General features: G+C 40.0%; 2 protein-coding genes across 2 annotated transcripts; one reads left to right on the plus strand and one right to left on the minus strand.

Moving 5' to 3' along the window:
• The first annotated feature begins 370 nt into the window (after positions 1–370).
• Positions 371–4,817, plus strand: LOC123443042 (NADH-cytochrome b5 reductase-like protein). Its single transcript, XM_045119269.1, has 13 exons — positions 371–641; positions 768–810; positions 1,741–1,816; positions 2,206–2,265; positions 2,545–2,595; positions 2,704–2,758; positions 2,904–2,974; positions 3,050–3,101; positions 3,316–3,393; positions 3,643–3,732; positions 3,817–3,930; positions 4,127–4,195; positions 4,442–4,817. Exons 1-13 carry the CDS (start codon positions 525–527, stop codon positions 4,496–4,498), a joined length of 933 nt encoding a protein of 310 aa, XP_044975204.1. The 5' UTR covers positions 371–524; the 3' UTR covers positions 4,499–4,817.
• A 1,248-nt stretch (positions 4,818–6,065) lies between these two features.
• LOC123439562 (BTB/POZ and MATH domain-containing protein 2-like) lies at positions 6,066–7,458 on the minus strand. The gene has a single exon (XM_045116258.1). The coding sequence runs from the start codon at positions 7,329–7,331 to the stop codon at positions 6,240–6,242; it is 1,092 nt and encodes a 363-aa protein (XP_044972193.1). The 5' UTR covers positions 7,332–7,458; the 3' UTR covers positions 6,066–6,239.
• Between the last annotated feature and the right edge of the window lie 14,398 nt (positions 7,459–21,856).

A 21,856-nucleotide genomic window follows, 5' to 3' on the forward strand; every position in this document is an offset into this window, starting at 1 on the left:
CGCAGTTCTCATCGCGTGTCGTGCTGCTTCAGGGGAAACTCCGATCCTCGGATCGGAAGGTGGCGACACTTCGATGTCGTCTCCTTTCTCAAGGCGCCGTCTTGAAGCCCTCGTTCGTCGTATGCGACTTCATTTCTTCGCGGTGGCGTGTTTTCGGTTGAGCCCCGGTTACTCTTGTAGTGCTAAGAGTGATGTTGCTGCGATCAACACCAATGTATCCCGTCTTGGGTGTGTGTTGGAGTAACGTACATTTGTATCGATACGTCATTAATCGTTGTTTTATATAGAAAACGGGACAAAAACCTTTTTCGATAACACTGCCAAACGCCAAAAGCCCACACAAAATCTCTACGTACACACAGATAGGTCACCCCACTACACCACACCACACTCCCCCAGATCGGCTTCCGTTGCGAGACGGACCGCCCACCGCTTCATTTCCGCCACCGCCGACGCCGCGCCGGCGAAGGAGCCCCTAGCCAGATCGGATCCCTCAGCCGCGACGCGGCCTTCCCGCCTCGAACATGGCGGCTCTGCTGATGCGTAGGCTCGCCGGGTCCTACCGCGGCCGCGCGCCGCTGGCCGCCGCCGCCGCCGCGGGCGGGGCCGCGCTCTTCTACGCCTCGTCGAACCCCACCATCGTACGAGACCTGCCTGCGCCTCCCCTCCGTTTACCCTTTGTTTTTTTTCTTCTTCGTATCTAGTCGTGGCTAGTAGGGGGGAGAAGCGAGGTTTCTGTTTGCCTCACGGCGCCGAATGATTTGCAGGCGCACATGGAGGAGAAGGGGGAGGACGCCGCCGCCAAAGTTGGTGAGCTCCAGCTCCGTTCGTTTTGAAATTTGAAGTTCCTCTCGATTTAGTGGGTGTAGGGGTTTGTCAGTTTACACAATTCTGCTTGTAAATCTGCATCTCGTTTGTCATGTCATGCCATTTCATCGGTAGCAAATGAACGAACATGATCTTATGCCTGATGTGTGTTTCTGCAATTGAACTCGCAAAGGATGTGTACACCCATAAGGGTCGATCTCCACACTTTAGTTTCGCGGTGAACCGACTTCTAGATAAAGTTGTTGGGTTAGGAACATCGGTGGAGTGCAGTAAAAAATGTCCTATTATCTGTTTGTTTTTCTGTTTTGAGAAAACACAAGAGCTTTGTGTATAGATGCACTGGTAGAGAGTGAAAAATGTGTCGTACAATCCAAGCGGCCAGGAGGCTGATCCCACAATACACAAGACAAAACCCTAAATGCGTGGCATTGCCAAGTATCCATTTGTTATGACCAATAGATCAAGGCCTCTCACTGTTACTTGAGACATGTCTGGTGCCTCTGTCAGTTACTTAGTGTACATGAACTTATGTTGTCAGATGCTGGAATGCTGGATTTTGACATGAGCGGATAGAAACCGTGCTGTGAAGAATTATGTCTAGCCATTTAAGTATAGTGGCCTTTATGGCCCTAATTTGACTACCTTGCCTTATTCCAAAGTGATATACTGCTTAGTAGCTTTTTTTACAAGATTTAGTTGCTTAGAATCAGATATGACATCCAGTGCTATGATCTTCGAACTTCAAAGTCTGTGAATCCTGTTATCCTGAGTCCAAACTCTAGTTTTAGGCTCCTAGCTTATGATAGTTTAGAGCGGTCCTTTTTGTTAGACAATTCAGTTATTTCAGTGTGCAATAATACATATCAGTTGTGCTTAGTTGTAAACTAATGCTTTGTATCTTCTTCTTTTCAGCTCTTAACCCCGAGAAATGGTTAGAATTCAAGCTCCAGGAGAAGGCAACAGTTAGTCATGATTCAGAGCTATTCAGGTAATGGCTACCGTAGTTCTACTGTTGTGATAACATGATTGCATCAAATAGCTTGTTGTGTTACGTGATAGTATACACAGTTATATTGGTGCTGTGTAGATTATCTTCTAGCATATCTATATGTTTCAATTCAATGCATGTACGTATTGGTTACTGAATTGACCTTCGATTTCCATTGTTCATGTTAACAACTTCTCTTTTTTTGTCGCTCAATTTTCATATCTAAATTATTAGTAGAGTAGATCATAAAGAATCCAAAATGACGCAAACTTACATTTGGAAATCAATGTTTCTTTGAAATATAAGCTCTTTATCATGTGTTTTATCTTGTAAGTTCATCTGTAATGTTCTCATATTCTGAGTCTTATGCAAGTGATTTCATCTGGCAGATTTTCGTTTGACCCATCTACTAAGCTGGGCCTGGATGTTGCCTCATGTCTCGTAACAAGGTATTTCTATTTATTAATGTCTCCAAGTCCTAAGATATCTCTACTAAGAGGTTTTTTAACTGAACTTTAAACGCAGTCATGCAAAATGAATAAATAAATGCCATAGATCCTGATGATGTTTTAATAACCTTAACTTAAACAGCTGTTCTGTTAATCATAACGTAAATCTCTGTTCTATCTAATATAATAATAATTATTGCTTAAGAATAATGCCATTTTTGTTAAGCAAACACATTATTGCACATATGTTAAATATTAAAAACAATTATATCATTTCAGGGCCCCCATAGGTCAGGAAGTGGAGGGAAGAAGAAAATACGTTATTCGCCCGTAAGCACACACACAAGCTGTTCTCCATTTTCGCATACGATAACCTAATTTATAATATTACTTTCGATCAATTAAATTTAAATGAGACTTTTATCCTGTTGTCTGCAGGTACACGCCTATCTCTGACCCAGATTCTAAAGGACACTTCGACCTATTAATCAAGGTATCCCAAAAATTGATGTCTACATTCCATAAGCTGCTAGTTGCTTGTGGATATTTATGGTTCTTTTTATTATGATATTGCAATTTGCAAGCTTGTTTTGAAAATGGAATCACGAAATACTGAGAAAATCTTCTCTATTGCACAGGTTTATCCTGATGGGAAAATGAGTCAGCATTTTGCTAGTTTGAAGCCAGGAGATGTTCTCGAAGTCAAAGGGTAAAGTGAAATGAAAATCTTATTTAGCGGCCTCACATATTATCGCCTCTCTATGACTAAGTCTTTCCCTTATAGGCCCATTGAAAAGCTCAGATATAGCCCAAATATGAAAAGACAAATTGGCATGGTAAGGCAGAAACTTGAGTTTAGCAAAGCATTTACCTTCTTAATTGATTTCAGCAAGGCCAATGCTGAGAAACTAATACTCACGTTATTTATTTACTTATAACTTTAGTTTAACAGCTTCCAAGCAGTTTGTTCTTTTCCTTTTTGTTTCTATTAAAGCATATAGCTGTAGCCGTATCAAATATACTAAATACAATTTACTCCTATGCTTCCAGATTGCTGGTGGTACTGGCATAACACCAATGCTGCAAGTTGTTAGGGCCATCCTGAAAAACCCTGATGATAACACTCAGGTAAACTGTCATCACAATTTTGCTTCTTTGCGTTGATTTCATGCATTCCTTTGATGCATATGTTTTTTGTTGAGAAGTATACTGTTCTTGAAGTCCTGAACATTGCAACACTATCCCATAATCAGCGATGCTGCAGGGCAGATTAACGTCTCTATATATAGTTTTCACGAACAACATCAGTAGTTCTATCATTAGGTTAATGTTCCCTGTATACTCTAATCTTTTTCTTTCTTTGTTCTTGTTGTCTAGGTTTCCTTGATTTACGCCAATGTGTCACCAGATGATATCTTGCTGAAAAGGGAGTTAGATAGACTTGCCAGCAGCTATCCTAATTTCAAGGTTAGCATTGTTGTATTGCTGGGGTTGCTCCATTGCCACATGTGTGAAGTTACTGCTAAGCATGACATCCTTGCAAAATTTTAGGTATTTTATACAGTTGATAAACCATCAAGTGACTGGAGGGGTGGTGTTGGCTACATATCAAAGGACATGGTTTTGAAAGGTTTGCCAGGCCCAGGGGAGGATTCTCTTATTCTTGTGAGTAGTTCCTGACATTTCTTAACATGCTGTGCCTTTAGCAACATATCATCTGAATAATTTTGTCTATGGTAGCTTGTTTGTTATCTCTCTCAGTGTCAATGAATCATTGTTTATGGATATCATTAACTTCATTGTTATATTATAATTGGATTATTAAGAAACCTTTTTAATTTCGTGGTTCTCATTTGGTCAGGTTTGTGGTCCTCCTGGAATGATGAATCACATATCTGGAGATAAGGCAAAGGATTATTCACAAGGCGAGGTAATGCAAATGTTATTTAGTCATTAACAGTACATTTGATTGCAAGTTAACAATCTTACAATTCGGTAATACTCAATTGGAATAAGGCAGGACTATGATTCTTAACCCTGAATAGGCAAATGACCTTCTTTGCATATCCATCTAATATAGCTGTCAAGAGCTAACAAGGGATTCCACACTATATTTACAGCGTTTATTTGCTCCCTTTTAGTCGTTTCATCAATCCAATTTGGGTTTCTTTTGCAGGTCACTGGCCTTCTCAAAGATTTAGGGTACACGTCACAGATGGTATACAAATTTTAGTCGATCGCCGGAAACGTAGGGGACGCTGACATGCCATGGCAGTAAAATAAACCGCAGCTGAACCTTTTTTTTTCATCGCGCCACGGCAATTAGTGCCAAACTCAGAGCAGTATGGTGCATCTTTTTGTAAGAATTTTGGTTCGGTTCCGTTTTGTCATCTGTGCGCCTCGTTGCATGGACACCTGAATAACCTGAGGCTGCCTGGTTGCTGGTGTTGTTTTAACCGGGCCTTTCTCTTTACGATACTGGATTGAATGAGGTAACAGTTTGATTCGCACAGGCCAAGCATGCCATGATCACAAGCTAGCATTGCACTCAATGAGTGGGTTTCTTCTATTTGCTGCTTCAGGTTAAATTTAGACCCTGCCGGTCAGAGATTGTTTTATCAGAATCTAATGACTTACTCTTCCCGTTCAGCGAGTATTTTTATCTGTATTTTAAGGATGCATTCGTCGTTGGTTGTGTTTTGTTAGATAATGAAAGAGATCTCTGCGGCCTTTGCATACAAAATCATAGCGTCGGATAGTTCAAAATCGATATGCACGTTGTAGTGGACAGTGATAGATGGAAGATGCATGCTGTGATTGGCCTCCGTGGATACAACGGGCACTTTGGATTAGCAAAACTACTATAAAATATGTCTATGTACATTTGTATGTAGTCCGTAGTGAAATCTTAAAAAAGATTTATATTTTAAAACGAAGGGTGTATGTAGTCCCTAGTAAAATCTTTAAGAAAACTTATATTTTGGAAAGGAGGGTGTAATGGTGAACATAACGGGTTAGCCAATGAATTTCCAGAACAAATGTTTCTCGATTTCGATTGTTTTACAGAAGAAGTGGAGATCGAACCAGCAATATCACCTGATGCTCACAATACCCTTCATTACTGATTAATTGGCAAGTTTTGCACACATGGTGGATGTAGCCATTTTGAACATGACAAGCAAACTAAAAACCAGAGTACCATTTCTGAAACAATATTACACATCTTTACCTAATAATAAAGAGGCTATCGCTTTCGTCGAAAAACCCATCGAAGTGATTTTACAAAAAAGCCCTTACTGTTTATGACATTAAACTCGTAGTATATATTAAATATTTTTTTAAATACTCATATCTTTTCAACCGTAACTCCAAATTTAACATATTATACATGAAATTTGATTAGAAAAATATGTAGAATTTAAATATGATATTATTTTATCTGTTAAACGTTTAATAAAAATACTATCTAGGGTGCAATCTTAATAAATAAGTCATTATTCGTCTTTCTTTCATACCGGTACTCATCCGGATTGGGAATGAACACGTCAACAAAATCAGGATTAGAGATGAAACTGAAGGTCACTTGACTGATTCTTTGTACGTATAAAATCTATATGCAAGCCGTGTTAAAATAGAAGACCTGTGAAATTTTGAACTGCATTTTTGTAGGATAAGACCTCTTTATTTGTATCGTAACTATAAATTCTCAAATTATAGATATTTTTTTATAAATTAAGAGCGTGTGCCGTGTGGTATTTCTTTCTTCCGTTGCAACGCATGAGCCCTTTTGCTAGTAAGACTAAGAGAACTAGCATGCATACCATATTACAGTAGTAAAGACGTTGTAGTGTAATGGTTCCCAGCGCTACCTAGGCACTAGTAGTACTAATTAATTAACCATCCGTGCACTGCCGGTAGCAAGCAAAGCATAATTAGTGAACATGAGGGGATCGATCAATCAACCATCACTGATCTTAGGCGTCGACCGAGCACTTGGCAATCACCTCCTTGACAAGAAAGGGGAAGCTTGTGCGCAGATTCTCGAAGTCGTCGGCGGCCATGGCTGCCGTCAGGTTCCTCGGAGAGCTGAGGAAATGGAAGCATGCGCCTTTGAGCTCATGGCAGTGGTGCAGCTCGGCCAATGCCAGTATGCTCGCCGCCGTGCCGGCCGCGATGTTCTTGCACAGCTTCTCCTGGCAGATCAGCTTGAGCCTCTCCATGCGGTATTTGTCCGCTGCCATGAGCAGATGCTGGGCCATGGCGAATTCCTCTTCTTCCGCTGTCTCCGGCGGCCATGAGTCCGTGTACACGAAGCGGAGCAGCGCCCTGAAGACCCGCGCCTCCACGTCGGCCACACGGATCAGGTCGGCGGCGCCGCTCTCCCTCATCGTCATCGGGCCGAAGAGCTCCGCGCTCAAGACCGGCGACCGGGCCGCGAGCAGACACCGGTGAGCCGCGAACGTCTCGCCGCCGACCTCGAAGACCACGTCGGCGCCCTTCTTGGCCGCGAGGAGGTCGCCGAGCTGCCGGCCCAGGTCGGACGGGGGCGCAGCGATGGATCTTGGCGCAGCGGGCCCGTCCTCGGTGCGGAACTCGTTGAGGACGACGATGTCGCACTTGATGGTGAAGGAATCGTCCTTGAGGTGCTTCGAATTCTCCAGGGTCTTCTTCTTGACGAACTTGGGGCATTCCCAGACACCAGCGCCGCGGGCCTCCACCTTGCCGAGCTTCAGCGGCGCGGGCTTCCGTCCCCGCCTCTTGAGAAAGGAGTGCGCGCGCATCTCCTCCTCCTCGTCCGCCTTGAAGCCGAACTGGACTTGCGCACGCACTTCTCCGGCGACGACGTCGTCGAGGACGAGGTGGAGGGAAATGTACCTCACGCCCACGAGCTGGTCGCCGTTGGGGTAGTACTCGATGACCCAGAGGCGGCCTCCCACGGAGAATGGCTGAGACCTGAGGCACTGCTCCCTGGGGAGGGCGAACTTGGTGACCGAGTAGCCGTCGATCTTCAGGTGGTAGTGCCCGCGCGCCGTGTCGGCCACGATCGCGGAGGAGCCCGAGGACATGGCGAGCCTCTTGTGTATCACCGGAGAAGCTTGGTCGCTCTCTCGAGCTCTCGCTCTCGCCCTCGCCGTGCAGAGCTAGTGGGATCCGGTGGAGTGGACTCACTGGGGTGGCTGGGCAGGAGGGGAAGACGAGGACGAGCCTTTCTATTTTGGGAAAGGTTCGGGACACTTCCTCACATGGGCTTTCGTACCGACGGCCTGCCGGTTAGGTTACTCAATGGGCCTTACGCCTTTCTCATTCGCAAAACTAGAGATGAAAACTTCGCGCCCAGTTGTGAAAATTTGTCAAAAAAAAAGTTGTGAAAATTTGTTCTTCTCAAATAAAAATATTTGTGAAAATTTGTTGCAGTATTTTTTCCAATTATACTTAATTATATGAAACATTAATATTCAAATAACAATATGATAATTAAAACAAAAATACACACTTTCTTTGTTTTTAGTTACTTTGTATATTAGGTTTGTCCTAAGTTAAATTTTATAACCTTTGACCGTGTTTATACGAAAAATATACATTTATAGTAACAAATATGCATGGATCTGAAAATGTATTTTATGACGAATCTAACGGTATTGGTCAGGTATTGTAGATGTTATATTTTTTTCTAGAAACTGAGTGAAAGTTTAACTTAGGACAAAACTAATATGCAGAGTAAATAAAAGAGAAGTGAGTATAAGTTAGTTATATAATATTTATTGAATATGAGTACCATTTTTTTAATTGAATATGAGTACTACACGTTAAATGTGGGTGTTTTAACAATATGCTATCATGAATTGCCATAGTTGCATGCCGATAGAATTAGAATAAGTAAAAACCAACTATTTAGGTATATAGGAAAACTCAATTTTTTTGCTACAATACTTAGAAGATACAAAAAAATACCTTTTAAAAAGGGACCAATCTATATGGATATTGAGAGCGATTCCTGCGAGCTTGCACTCTTGGGTGAAAAACCTATGTTTCTTCGGTAAAAAGGAAGATTTTCTTTTGACATGTATGTTTTTTATTTATTTTGTGTATCGGTAAATTTTAAGTGAAAAACGCAAGTATAGCAAATTGTACTTAATAACGAAACCACATGGTCTTAAGAACTACAAACCACACACGCACATACCCAAATTTAGCTGGGGAATCAACCCACCACCGTCAAGTTTAACAAAATTATATTACATCACATCACCACAGTGCTAAGGCACAAAGAAACAAACTAGAATGTAGTGTGACCGCCACATACTGCTAAACAAAAATTACCACACACCAGTTCAGCTAGGAAACAAGAAACATAGGGAGGGAGCAGTCTAAAGATCCCCACGGCACCCACCAGTGAAGATAATCAACCGCCAATGCGAAGAACACCCAGTCTCCAGCCCTACGATGCTGGGTAAACTTTACTTGCTACTCACTACTTTTGCCCCTAGTGTTAGAAGTTTTGCATGTGGGTCTTTTATCCGTAACACAACCCAATCATTTATCTAAGTGCACACTAGTTTTATAGTTGTCATCAGATCACATTATTTCTTTCTATTAAATACAATGTCGTTTCGGCGTTTTCAGGTCGACCAGAGAAGAGTAGAAACACCAAAAAGAACTAATCTCTTGTCAAATTTCGGGAAAGTTCCAATCCATCTATCAAAGCAATCATTCACATTGAGTAGAATGGAATTCAAATAAGCACACTTAAGAAGACCCCATATCACTCTATCCATTGAACAAGCAAAAAATAGATGATTAAGGCTCTCATCCTGGCCATAGAAAACACAACACATGTCACCTTTTCACCCTCTGATGAGCAGATTGTCTCTAGTTAAAATACTCTTTTTATTCAAAAGCCACAAGAAAACATTAATTTTTGTAGACACCTTAATTTTCTATTGAAATTTCTATGAAAAGCCACAATTCATCTTAATTAGAAACATATACAAAGACTTCACTGTAAACTTTCCATCAGGTGTAAGCATCCACTTAATCTCATTTCCCATCACACATTTTAATTTTTTTTCACATATCTATTTTAGGCTATTCGTGACGGTGCCAAGTACCGGGGTGGACCACTTAAAGGAGCCTGACCTTTAGGTCGACGAGGGGCCCGATCAACCCGTTGTAGGGGAGAATCCCTAAAGGAACATTAGAGACCTTTGTGTCCTCCAAGGCTCAGGGTGGGGGCGCCCGAGATCTCATTTGTCATCATGTAAACCCTAGACCTCCTCGCCTATATAAGGGAAGGTTAGGTAACCCTCTAGGGTATCTCATCTTATATAGCAACTCTCAATACCAATGTCATACACCATTATAACCCCTCGCACGAGGTACCCATCCACCATGAATAACATAAGCAAGCATGACGTAGGGTATTACTCTCCAAAGGCCCGAACCTGGATAAACCCTCTGTGCAACCTCCAATATAAGACTTCCAGCTACGTTTGGACCACTACCAAGGGATCTGATGTTATTTTGCACCGTCAGTGGGCGTGCCATGCACGAGCGGCGCTGGGTGGAGACCGGTCTTGGATCAAATCTTCATATGTTTCCGGTGGCCTTACGCCGTGGGAAAACATGCCTTTTGGATCCTTCATGTTCACCACGGACAAGGAGGGACGGGTCGACATCAACCCACCAGTCCACCCTATATGTGCAATCTATGTCGGCAGCGTTACCTTCACCAACAATGCTCGCGTCGATCTTCGATTATGCTTACCTCTAAATCAACGCGAGGCACGTGACATGATCACAACTTCGGTGACCCCACCGTTCAACCTCAACAATTTTTTTGGTCCGCACTAAGGAACTCAGGGACTGCGTACAAAGAGAACCTACATCAACACTTCCATAAAGACATATGTTCGTTGACATGGTCTGTGAAAACTGCCACATCGACCATGAACCAGAGGACTACTTCCTTGATGAAACAATATCAGATTGCATCGTCTACACAACCGATCTACTTTCGCTCTCCGATCTTGAAAATAGTACAGAAGAGGTGGCCTCCTAGGAACACGTTGATACCGAGGAAACCATGGCTTCACTAGCTAAAGAAAGGCCTACATGACTAGAAAGCTTTGTCCGCCACAGAAACAGACCCCCTACGAGAGGTCACAGGTGAGATTGACGAGTACGTCTCACAACCGAACGCATTACTGCGGGCTCAAGAAGTGGTGTCTAGAGGGGGGTGAGGGTGGGGGTGAATAGGCACTTAAAAGGAAATATGAGCGGTTTTTAATTTTCTTGAGTTATAGACAGATTTTTGCACAAGTTAAGTTGCATCCAATAGTTCCCACACATGCATATTTAGAGATCAAGCAACATAATGTGAATATCATGCATTTGCAAGAAATATAAAGGATGGTAGATTTGGAAGATCAAACACAATGAATACATGGAGTTTTTGGCGTGGTTCCGATAGGTGGCCTACCGAGGGTAACATTTGCGCGAGTCCATGGAGGGATCCACCCACGAAGGGTCCATGAAGAAGCAACCTTGTCTATTCCACCATGGCTTACGTCCACGAAGGACTAGCCTCACTCGGGGTAGATCTTCACGAAGTAGGTGATCTCCTTGCCCTTACAAACTTCTTGGTTCAACTTCACAAGATTTCGAGGCTCCCAAGTGACACCTAACCAATCTAGGAGATACCACCCTCGAAAAGGTAACAGATGGTGTGTAGATGATGAACTTCTTGCTCTTGTGCTTCAAAAGATAGTCTCCTCAGCACTCAATCACTATCTCATAGAATTTGGCTTGGTAGGAGAGAATGATAGGGTGGAATGCAACTTGGGGAGGCTAGTAATCAAGAATCATATGGTAGGAATGTAATATCTTGATCTCAATACATGTATTTTAAGGATGCATTCGTCGTTGGTTGTGTTTTGTTAGATGGTGGAAGTGTTGGTTCGTTCTGAGTGCTCTCTCCATGAAAGAGAGGGTGGTGCTAGGGTTTGGCACATGTTATGTCTGGGGCTAACTCGGTGAGAGCAAAGAGAAAAACCTGGTTCCACTGATTTGGGTGGTTTAGGGTTTTTGACATAATCTTTTTGCGAGAATTTGGTTGAGGCTTTTGGTGGCGTATCTCTAAGCACTTGAGCAACTAGATCATCATCAGTACCTCATCACCTTTTAATGGTATTGGATTTCCTATGGAATCAATTGTGATTCCTCACATAAAAAATGTGGAACCTTGGAGCTTTTGCCAATAGGTGTTCTTTGCATCTTAGGGGATCCTTCCCACCATTCCTAGTCAATCCATTCTTTAGACTTTTTTGGAAATATACTAGATGAAACTGTTAGTCCAAGAGATAATGTATGTTGTCATTAATTATCAAAACCACCAAGGGAGCATTTGTGCTTTCAATTACACACAAAGTGATGACCATAGAGGCGGAGTCTGAGGCAAGAGAGAGCATGCCACGGTTGACCACAACAGCAACAACACCAATAGTACAATCAGAGTTGTCACCGCCCACACCCCCGGAAGACGTGATCCATGAACTCCTTACTCCGGGGATTCCATACACGTGCTTTATTGTGCAGCAACATCGTCTCTAAAAGGATCACAAGAACACTATCAAGGAGTTCCTCGTGACACCCATTGAGGGAAACAATCCTAGAACACTATCAAGGGAAGCAAAAATAATATGCTCGCTGAAGCAATACGTCCGTCTCCAACAAGATATTCTAAAACCATTGCATACAAGCATGCCGAGATCCACTTGGAGCTTATCGACCACATGAATCAGCAGACCCTCGAAGCAGCCGCGTGCTGGGAGGCCAACATGAGGCTCCCAAGACGAGAAAAATCAACGTAACAACCATCACTAGCCCAAATCATCCAAGAGGCAATAGCTTTGGTAGATAGGCTGAAGGCTACACTCATACTTCCTAACGGAACATAAAATACCTCACACCTATTTCCCCAAGAAGTGACCCTGGGTTATCGAATCCGTGAGAGGAAGGTTCCCTTGGAATGGTGGTCTTGAGAAAGAAATTGTTAAAGGATTAATTCCAACTTTTGGCACGATCAATCAAGCTAATGGTGATGAAGCACTTATAATAAAAATAGGCACAAATATGAGGTATTTTATTGCTTACAACCATTTATTTGTGTTGGGACCAGATATGGTCTTAATTTGTGCATTGGAAGTCACCCATCGAGATGTGCTTGTTACAAACCAAGTGGGGGATGTGTCTAAATAACATCTTGACCAACACGAGTCCTGCATCAAGAATCAATTCATGTACCAAAGATACTGTCCACTGATACATATCCAGTGTATCGATAATTCATAAGTATTCATGCCTTGTTCGCCTATGTTTACAATACCTTTAGATGGTTTTGCTACACTTTATATGATTTATTTAGAACTAACCCGGACCGAAGCTGTTTTGAGCAGAACTACCGTGGTGTTGTTTTTTGCGTAGAAATAGAAGTTCTCGGAATTAGACAAAACTTTTTGACGTTTTTGGAAGAAAAGAGAAATACTGGAGCAAAGAACCACCAGAGGGCCCCCCTGGTGCCCACTAGGTACCAGGGCACGCGAGCCCCCTGGCCGCCGTGGTACCAAGTGGGCCACTCGTGGCCCATCTTGGCATGACTCCAACGCCCAAAAATCCTATAAATATAGGAACCTCTAGAAATAACTCTAGATGAGAAATTCCTCCGTCGCAAGCCTTTGTAGCCGTGAAAAACCAATCGGGAGCCTCTTCCGGCACCCTGACGGAGGGGGAGATCATCTTCGGTGGCCATCTTCGTCATCCCGGTGGAGGCCATGACGAGGAGGGAGTAGTCCACCCTCGGGGCTGAGGGTTTGTACCAGTAGCTATGTATTTAATCTCTCTCTCTCTCTCTCTCGTGTTCTTAAGATGTCGTGATCTTTATATACCACGGGCCTTGTTAATATAGTTGGATCATATGGTGTTTGTCCCATGGTATTGTTTTGAAGATTTAAATCTTTCACTTTAATATCTCGTTATGTTGGATTGAATATTCAGGTTTGAGAGCACTTGATGTATGACTTGCATGCGGATACTCGTAGTGACATTGGGGTATTCAAGTGATTCACTTGATATATGTTTTGGTACTCAACTCGCGGATTACCGAGGTGACGCTCGGGTAATCTATGCATAGGGGCTGATGCACATTTTAATACTATGTTCTACGATAGAAATCTTGGGGTGCTCCTTGAAGTTCTTTGTGTTGGACTGAATATGAAGAATCTGAAATTGTTTGATGCATGTCGTATAATTAGCCCATGTATATTTGAGGTGACATTGGAGTATCTAGGTGACATTAGGGTTAATTGATATGTATCAATGGTGTTATTTTTAGTACAAACTCTTGGATAGATCGATCGGAAAGGATAACTTGTTATTTTAGTACGAACTCTTGGAAAGACTGATTGGAAAGAATACTTTGAGGTGGTTTTGTGCCCTACAAACAATTTCTTCTTATGTTCTCTGCTAGATAGGAACTTTGGAATGATTCTTCATCGCACGTCGAGGGATTGTTATGTGATCCAATTATATTAGCATTGTTGAGAGATTGCACTAGTGAAAGTATGGACCCTAGGCCTTAGTAGCAAGAATTTATACAACATTTTTGTCACTATTTTACAGTTGCTACATTACTGTTTTTATATTTACAATTTACAAAAAACTATATCTACTGTCGTTACTACACTTGTATAACCATCTCTTCGCCGAACTAGTGCACCTATACAATTTACCATTGTATTTGGTGTGTTGGGGGACAGAAGAGACTTTTTATTATTTGGTTGCACGGTTGTTTGAGAGAGACCATCTTCATCCTATACCTCCCACGGATTGATAAACCTTAGGTCATCCACTTGAGGGAAATTTGCTACTGTTCTACAAAACTCTATGCTTGGAGGCCCAACACGAGTCTACATGAACAAGTTGTGTAGTAGACACCAAGCTCTTTTCTGACGCCATTGTCGGGGAGGTGAGTGCTTGAAGGTATATCTTTAGATCTTGCAATTAAATCTTGTAGTTTCTTGTTTATCACTAGTTTGGTTTTATAAAAACAAAATTACAAAAAATGGAATTGAGGTGGTCTCATATTGTTCATCTCTATCATGTCTTTCTTGAAAATGTTGGAATGGAAAACTGTGCTCAATGCTAGAGGAAGAATTTATGTAAATGCTTAATGTGAATTCCTTGAATTATGAGCATGATAGTAATATTGTTAGTATGAATTCTCTGAATATCCATGATGCTAATGATATGCAAAGCCACAAGCTTGGGGATGCTATGTTTGATGAAGATGATATTTTTATCCCCCAAGTTTTGATGAGAAAATTTATTATGATGAAAGCATGCCTCCTATTTATGATGATTATATTGATGAAAGTGGGTTTGGAAGAGTGTCAATTCTAGGTACTAATGAGTCCACTATTTTGGAAGAGGTTTCAGTTGACTATGACAACAAAGTTTCTATCTATGATGATTATGGTGATGACATGTATGTTATAAAGAGTAATAAAAACCATGAAACTTGCCATCATGATTTTAATTTTCACATGGATTATATCAATCAAGTATCTCTTGATAGTTATTTTGTTGAGTTTGCTCCCACTACTATGAATGATAAGAATTTTGCTTGTGTGGGTAGTAATAAAAATTCTATGCTTGTGCATCATGAAAAGAATGTTGTATGTGATAGTTATATTGTTGAATTCCTTCATGATGCTACTGAAAATTATTATGAGGGAGGAATATACACTTTTAGGAATTGCAATAATATCAAGTTTCCTCCCTATGTGTTCAAAGTTTTGAAGTCATGCTTGTTTTGCCTTCCTATGAAAATTGATTCTTGCTACAATAATTTTTTTGCTCACAAAATCCCTATGCATAGGAAGTGTAGAATTAAATGTGCTTGTCATAAGATTCATGATGCTCTGTTGCATGTTTCAATTATTATTCCTATACGAGCATCACTGAAATCATTATGCCTAGCTATAAGGCATTACAAAAAAGCGCTTGGTGGGAAACAACCCAACACTTATCCTTTCTGTTTTTGAGTGCTCACACGATTAAATTACTTTATTAATCATGTTTTATAGCTTTTATTTCCATAAAGCGCCAAGTAAATCCTTTGGGATAGTCTGGATACTTGCTTGTTTGATTCTGTACAGAAACAGAAACTTTTACGTCCAATGCATAATTTCTCTGATTTTACATGAGATTCTGAAATTTTTATAAAGATTTTGTATGCAAATTCTCTGCGTCGTTATAGTGTTTCAGAATTTTTAGAGTTATGGAAGTATGGTTTTAATTCATATCTTCATAGAGTGTTCTATTTTTGAAGATTGTGTTTTTCATTCATAGTTTGCTTGTTTTAGTGTTTCCATAGCTTATACTTCGTGATATAAATTACAGGAATGTTGTAATGAAGTAGGCATCATGTGAGAACAACTATGAATCTTGCCTTGACATTACCTAAGTGAATGATCTATATTTATCATACTAACCCATCTCACGAAGTTCCATTAAGTTTTGTGTGATTAAAGTTTTCAAGTTTCAGATGACATGACAATATGAGGAGGATAAGGAGTAGCAATAATCTAAGTTTGGGGATTCCCTAGGCACCCGCAAGATAATATCCAAGGAAGACTCAAGCATCTAAGCTTGGGGATGCCCCGGTAGGCATCCTCTCTTTCATCTCCAACATTATCGGTATATCTTACTTGGAGCTATATTTTTATTCATCACATGATATGTGTTTTGATTGGAGCATCATTTTATTTTGTTTTTCTCTATTAAATGTTATTTATAATCTTGTTTTCCAATAAAGGTTCCAAGAATTGCCTTTATAATGCTTGAATTGCATGTGAGATGTGTGCTGTAAAAAACAGAAACTTATGATGTAGTATTTGAATTATCATATTTTACTGGAACGTGGAAATTTTATGAAATTCTTACACAGTATTTTCATACAATTTTTTTATCGCATGCTAAATTTTCGTAAGTTTTGGAGATACATAAGTACACGTTTCAAATATATTGCTACAGACTGTCCTGTTTAGACACATTGTTGTCATAGTTTTGTTATCTACTTATCCTATAGTTTCATAGCCTATATTGGTATATAAATTGTGGAAATGATAGTAAATAGTATATAATGTTTGAAAATTATTATGAAACTTGTCTTGGCAGTACATAAAGAGTTTATTTATGATTCTGTGCACTAACATATCTCACGAGTTCTTTTCAAGTATTGTGTGGAGGAAGTTTTTGAGACTTAGGTGAAACCGGGGTATGAGAGGATTGAAAGATATATAAAATCTCAAGCTTGGGGATGACCAATGCACCCTAAGTAAATATTTCAAGAAGTCTTAGGCATCTAAGCTTGGGGATGCTACGCATCCCACCTTTCTTCATCAACACCTATCGGTTAGCCTATGTTGAGCCTAAATTTTTATTTGTCCACATGATATGTGCTATTCTTGGAGTGTATTTTGTTTTATTTTCTGTTTGAAATAAAATATAATATCTGAAAATATTTATTGAGAGAGAGTCCTCATATAGCTACTTAATTGTTTGACTACTCATTGATCTTCACTTATATCTTTTGAGAGTAGTTTGATTGAATTGCTCTGGTACTTCACTTATATATTTTTGAGCACGGTGGTGGTGTTATTTTGAAGAAATATACTCTCATGCTTCACTTATATTATTTTGGGATCTATTAGAAACTTTTATTAAGTACCCTCTTGTTTCATTTATATTATTTTGGGAGTTGAAAATTTGAAAGAAACTTGTGCTCTCGCTCTTCACTTATATCTGTTTGAGAGCTTGTTATTAGCAATGTAAATTTGTCTTAGATGAAATTAGTCCCAAAGTGATAGATATCCAGGAAGGATATAATAGAATTTTTTCATGAAGATCATTGGATGTTAAACTTGATTCTTTGCAATAGTTTTGCGATATGAAGATAGTGATACGTGAGTTGTGTTGATGAGTAATTATGCTTTAGTAAGAATATTGGTGTTAAGGTTTGTGATTCCCCATGCATGAACATGAAGTCAATAATTATGCTATGAAATTACATCCTACTTGTGTTGCATTATTCATTGTTAGTTATGTTTAATGTTCTCTGATGATGGTTTTTGTTCGTTGGTTGGGCGCTTCTCCATCTATTTGCTAGCCTTCATTTGTACTAAGCGGGAATACTGCTTGTGCATCCAAATCCTAAACCCAAATTTGTGCCAAATGGGTCCACCATACCTACCTATATACAGTATTTCAGTGCCGTTCCAAGTGAAATTTGTGTGTGCCAACTCTAATGTTCAAAATAAATTTCTATTATGTGTGCATGTAACGCTCATGAAGCGGCGAGGGGTGCCCGATATCTTCCATGTTAAATAGGTACTCACAAAATGAGTGTTTATTCACTTGTCATTGCATGAGAGTATGGCGCTAATAGGGATGTCGAGTCCCAAAATGCAAAGATAATTTATTTTATGTTGCCAAATAATAAATTCCTTGAGAAGTGTTGGTATGGACGGTACCCGTGGATGCGGCTAGCCGTGGAGTGTGAAACAATGGAGGAAAAAGGAATAAACTTTATTTTTAGTTTGGGAACCGCCTCTGATTTGTTTAGCATGGAAGATATTGGAAACTCTTAGTCGTTTTGTTGACAGGAAAAGCATGCCACCCAAAATAATTTTATCTCTCAATTTAAGCTTTGAGATGTAGCACCTCTACAAATATTTACTTCCCTGTGCGAAGAGCCTATCTATTTACTTTATGCAATTTTTATTTTTATTTGAGTCTCCATCTTCTCTTATAAAGCACCAACTATAAAACACTCATACGTCTCCAACGTATCTATAATTTTTGATGGTTCCATGCTATTATCTTGTCAACTTTGGATGTTTTATATGCATGAATATGCTATTTTATATCATTTTTGGGACTAACCTATTAACTCAGTGCCAAGTGTGAGATTCTGTTTTTTCCGTGTTTTAGACCTTTTTCAGGAAAGAATATTAAACGGAGTCCAAACGGAATAAAACCCGTGGGATGATTTTTTCCATAACAGAAGATACGCACGGGACTTGAGAACCAAGGCAGGAGACCTCGGGGGAGGTCACAAGCCCCCTAGCCGCGGCCTGGGGGGGCCCGCGCCTGGCAGGCTTGTGGGCCCCACGTGGCTCCTTTGCCCTACCTCTTTCGCCTATAAATTCGCTAAAATCCTGAAACCAAAGAAGAGAGCCACGGAAATACATTTCCGCCGCCGCAAGCTTCTGTCTCTGCAAGATCCCATCTGGGGACCGTTCTGGTGCCCTGCCGGAGGGGGATTTGGACACGGAGGGCTTCTTCATCAACACCATTGCCTCTCCGATGATGCATGAGTAGTTCACCACAGACCTTCGGGTCCCTAGCTAGTATCTAGATGGCTTCTTCTTTCTCTTGGATCTTCAATACAAAGTTCTCCATGATCTTCATGGAGATCTATCCGATGTAACTTTCTTTTGTGGTGTGTTTGTCGAGATCCAATGAATTGTGGATTTATGATCAGATTATCTATGAATATTATTTGAGTCTCCTCTGATCTCTTATATGCATGATTTCGTATCCTTGTAATTCTCTTCGAGTTATGAGTTTCGTTTGGCAAACTTGATCTATAATTCTTGCAATAGGAGAAGTGCTTGGTTTTGGGTTCATACCGTGCGGTGTCCTCACCCAGTGACAGAAAGGGTAGCGAGGCACGCATCGTGTTGTTGCCATCAAGGGTAAAAAGATGGGGTTTATATCATGTTGCATGAATTTATCCCTCTACATCATGTCATCTTGCTTAAGGCGTTACTCTGTTTGTTATGAACTCAATACACTAGATGCATGCTGGATAGCGGTCGATGTGTGGAGTAATAGTAGTAGATGCAGAAAGTATCAGTCTATTTGTCTCGGACGTGATGCCTATATGTATGATCATTGCCTTAGATATCGTCATGACTTTGTGCGATTCTATCAATTGCTCGACAATAATTCGTTCACCCACCGTAATACCTGCTATCATGAGAGAAGCCTCTAGTGAACACTATGGCCCCCGGGTCTACTTCACATCCTATATTCAGGTCTACAAAAATACCAAAAATACTTTGTTGCACTTTTCACCTTCATATCTCACCTTGCAAATAACCGTGAAGGGATTGACAACCCCTTTTTCGTGTTGGGTGCAAGTTTGTTTGTTTTTGCGCAGGTACATTGGTGCCTCATCTTGATACTCCTACTGGATTGATACCTTGGTTCTCAAACTGAGGGAAATACTTATCGCTACTTTGCTGCATCACCCTTTCCTCTTCCAGGGAAAAACCAACGCAAGCTCAAGAGGTAGCAAGAAGGATTTCTGGCGCCGTTGCCGGGGAGTATTCAAGTGAAGCATATCTACCAAGAACCTATCGGAAACTCATCTCTTGCATTTACATTATTTTCCATTTGCTTCTCGTTTTCCTCTCCCTCACTTCTAAAAAACAAAATTGACAAAAATATTTGCCTTTTTTGTTTGCCTTTCCTTTGCTTGTGTGCTATGTGCCTTCATTATGCAAGCATCTTTGCTTGCTAAGTATCTATTGATATGGATCCACTTAAATTTTTCTACTTGGATCATCTTCGATCCCTTTGTGCTCGTGCTGAAACCCCAACTAGCTTGTTTGATGGGAAATCTTTAGATGAGCATGCTCATTTTGTGCGTCACCGTTTGTCTGGAAAGGGGAGACTCTTATGGCATCACATAAATAGTTTGCTATGCTATGCTTTGAATCTATGTGAAATTTATGATTATACTTGTTGCTCTAAAAACCCTAAAAAACACCTTCCCTACCTATGTGAGTTTAATGATAATGAAATCTTATCTTCTTATGAAAAGGGTGTTTATAGCTATTATGATATCGATCAAATTGAAAAATTTGTTGTTTTTAAGGGTGCTCATGAAGTTGCTTCTTTGATTGAAAAGTATGATATTAATCTCTACAAATATGAAAATCTTGACATACTTAATTACTGCCGTGAGAACTTTGCTTCTAATGCCTATGTTATTGAATTTATTGAGAGAATGTACGGTTCTTTGGAGGAAAATAATGATATGCATGAACCTATAGATAATTGTGATTCCGTTGATATGATTGAAATATCTCCCCTTGATAAACATGATGCTTGCTATGCTTGTGGCCACGATGTCAATATTAATGATTCCTATGGATATCAACTTGCTATAGTTCCTTATGTTAAACGTGAAATTATTGTTCTTGCATCCACACTTGCTAGCCCCTTTAAAGAAAAGCATGATTGCAATGATTTTATTATAAATTCTATGAATGTCAAATATGCTGAAAATATGCAAAACCCTAAGCTTGGGGATGCTAGTTTTGCTATGTCCACTACTTATTGCAATGATCATGATTGGGGTGATGATTTTTCTTATGTTCTTGTAAATTTGTTTAAGCCTCATGATGAATATGATATTTATAATAATGATTGCAATAATAAAGAGTGTCAACTTTGCATACATGTGGATCTTGAAAAGAATATCCTATGTGATAGTTATATTGTTGAATTTGAATATGATACCACATGTAATTATTATGAGAGAGGAAAATATTGTGGTAGAAACTTTCATGTTACTAAATTACCTCTTGTTATGTTGAGATTGATATTGTCTCTTTCTTCTTCCTTGCATATGGTAGTTATTGCTTGTCTTGATAATTTATTTTCCTATAAAATGCCTATGCATAGGAAGTATGTTAGACTTAGATACATTTGTCACATGTTTCAGGATGCTCTCTTCGTGTCTGATTGCTATCTTTTATGTGAGCATCATTGAATTATCAATGCCTAGCTAAAAGGCTCTAAAGAAAAGCGCTTGTTGGGAGGCAACCCAATGAATTTATTTTTGCTTTTCACTTTCTGTTTTGTTGAGTCCACACCATCATGATTCTGTTATGGTTGTATTTTTATGTTTTAATTAGTGTTTGTGCCAAGAAAAACCTTTATGATTAGTTTTGGTGATAGTTGTTTGATCATGCTGAAAATGACAGAAAATTTGTGCTCACGAAATTATTTTTAATTCCTATCCAGAAAGAGCTTTTGAGTTGATTATTTTTTCTGCTGGTTGATATGCGAATTGCCCTAATTTTCATAATTGTTCAGAATTTTTGGGATACTAGAGGTATACGAAGTACACAGATTGATACAGACTGGTTTGTTTTTGACAGATTCTGTTTTTATTGTGTTGATTGCTTATTTTGATGAAACTATGGTTAGTATCGGGGGGGGGGGGGGGGTGTACTAGCCATGAAAACGTGAGAATACAATAATATAACATCAATCTAAATGGAAATCAAGTTTACTATAGTACCTAAAAGAGTTGGTGGTTTGTTTTCTTATGCTAATGATATCACGAGTTTCTGTTTAAGTTTTGTGTTGTGAAGTTTTCAAGTTTTGGGTGATGTTCTCATGGACAATGGAATAAAGAGTGGAAAGAGCTTAAGCTTGGGGATGCCCAAGAAAT

This window comes from Hordeum vulgare, chromosome 3H, assembly GCF_904849725.1.
Source record: "Hordeum vulgare subsp. vulgare chromosome 3H, MorexV3_pseudomolecules_assembly, whole genome shotgun sequence".
Taxonomy (NCBI): Eukaryota; Viridiplantae; Streptophyta; class Magnoliopsida; order Poales; family Poaceae; genus Hordeum; species Hordeum vulgare.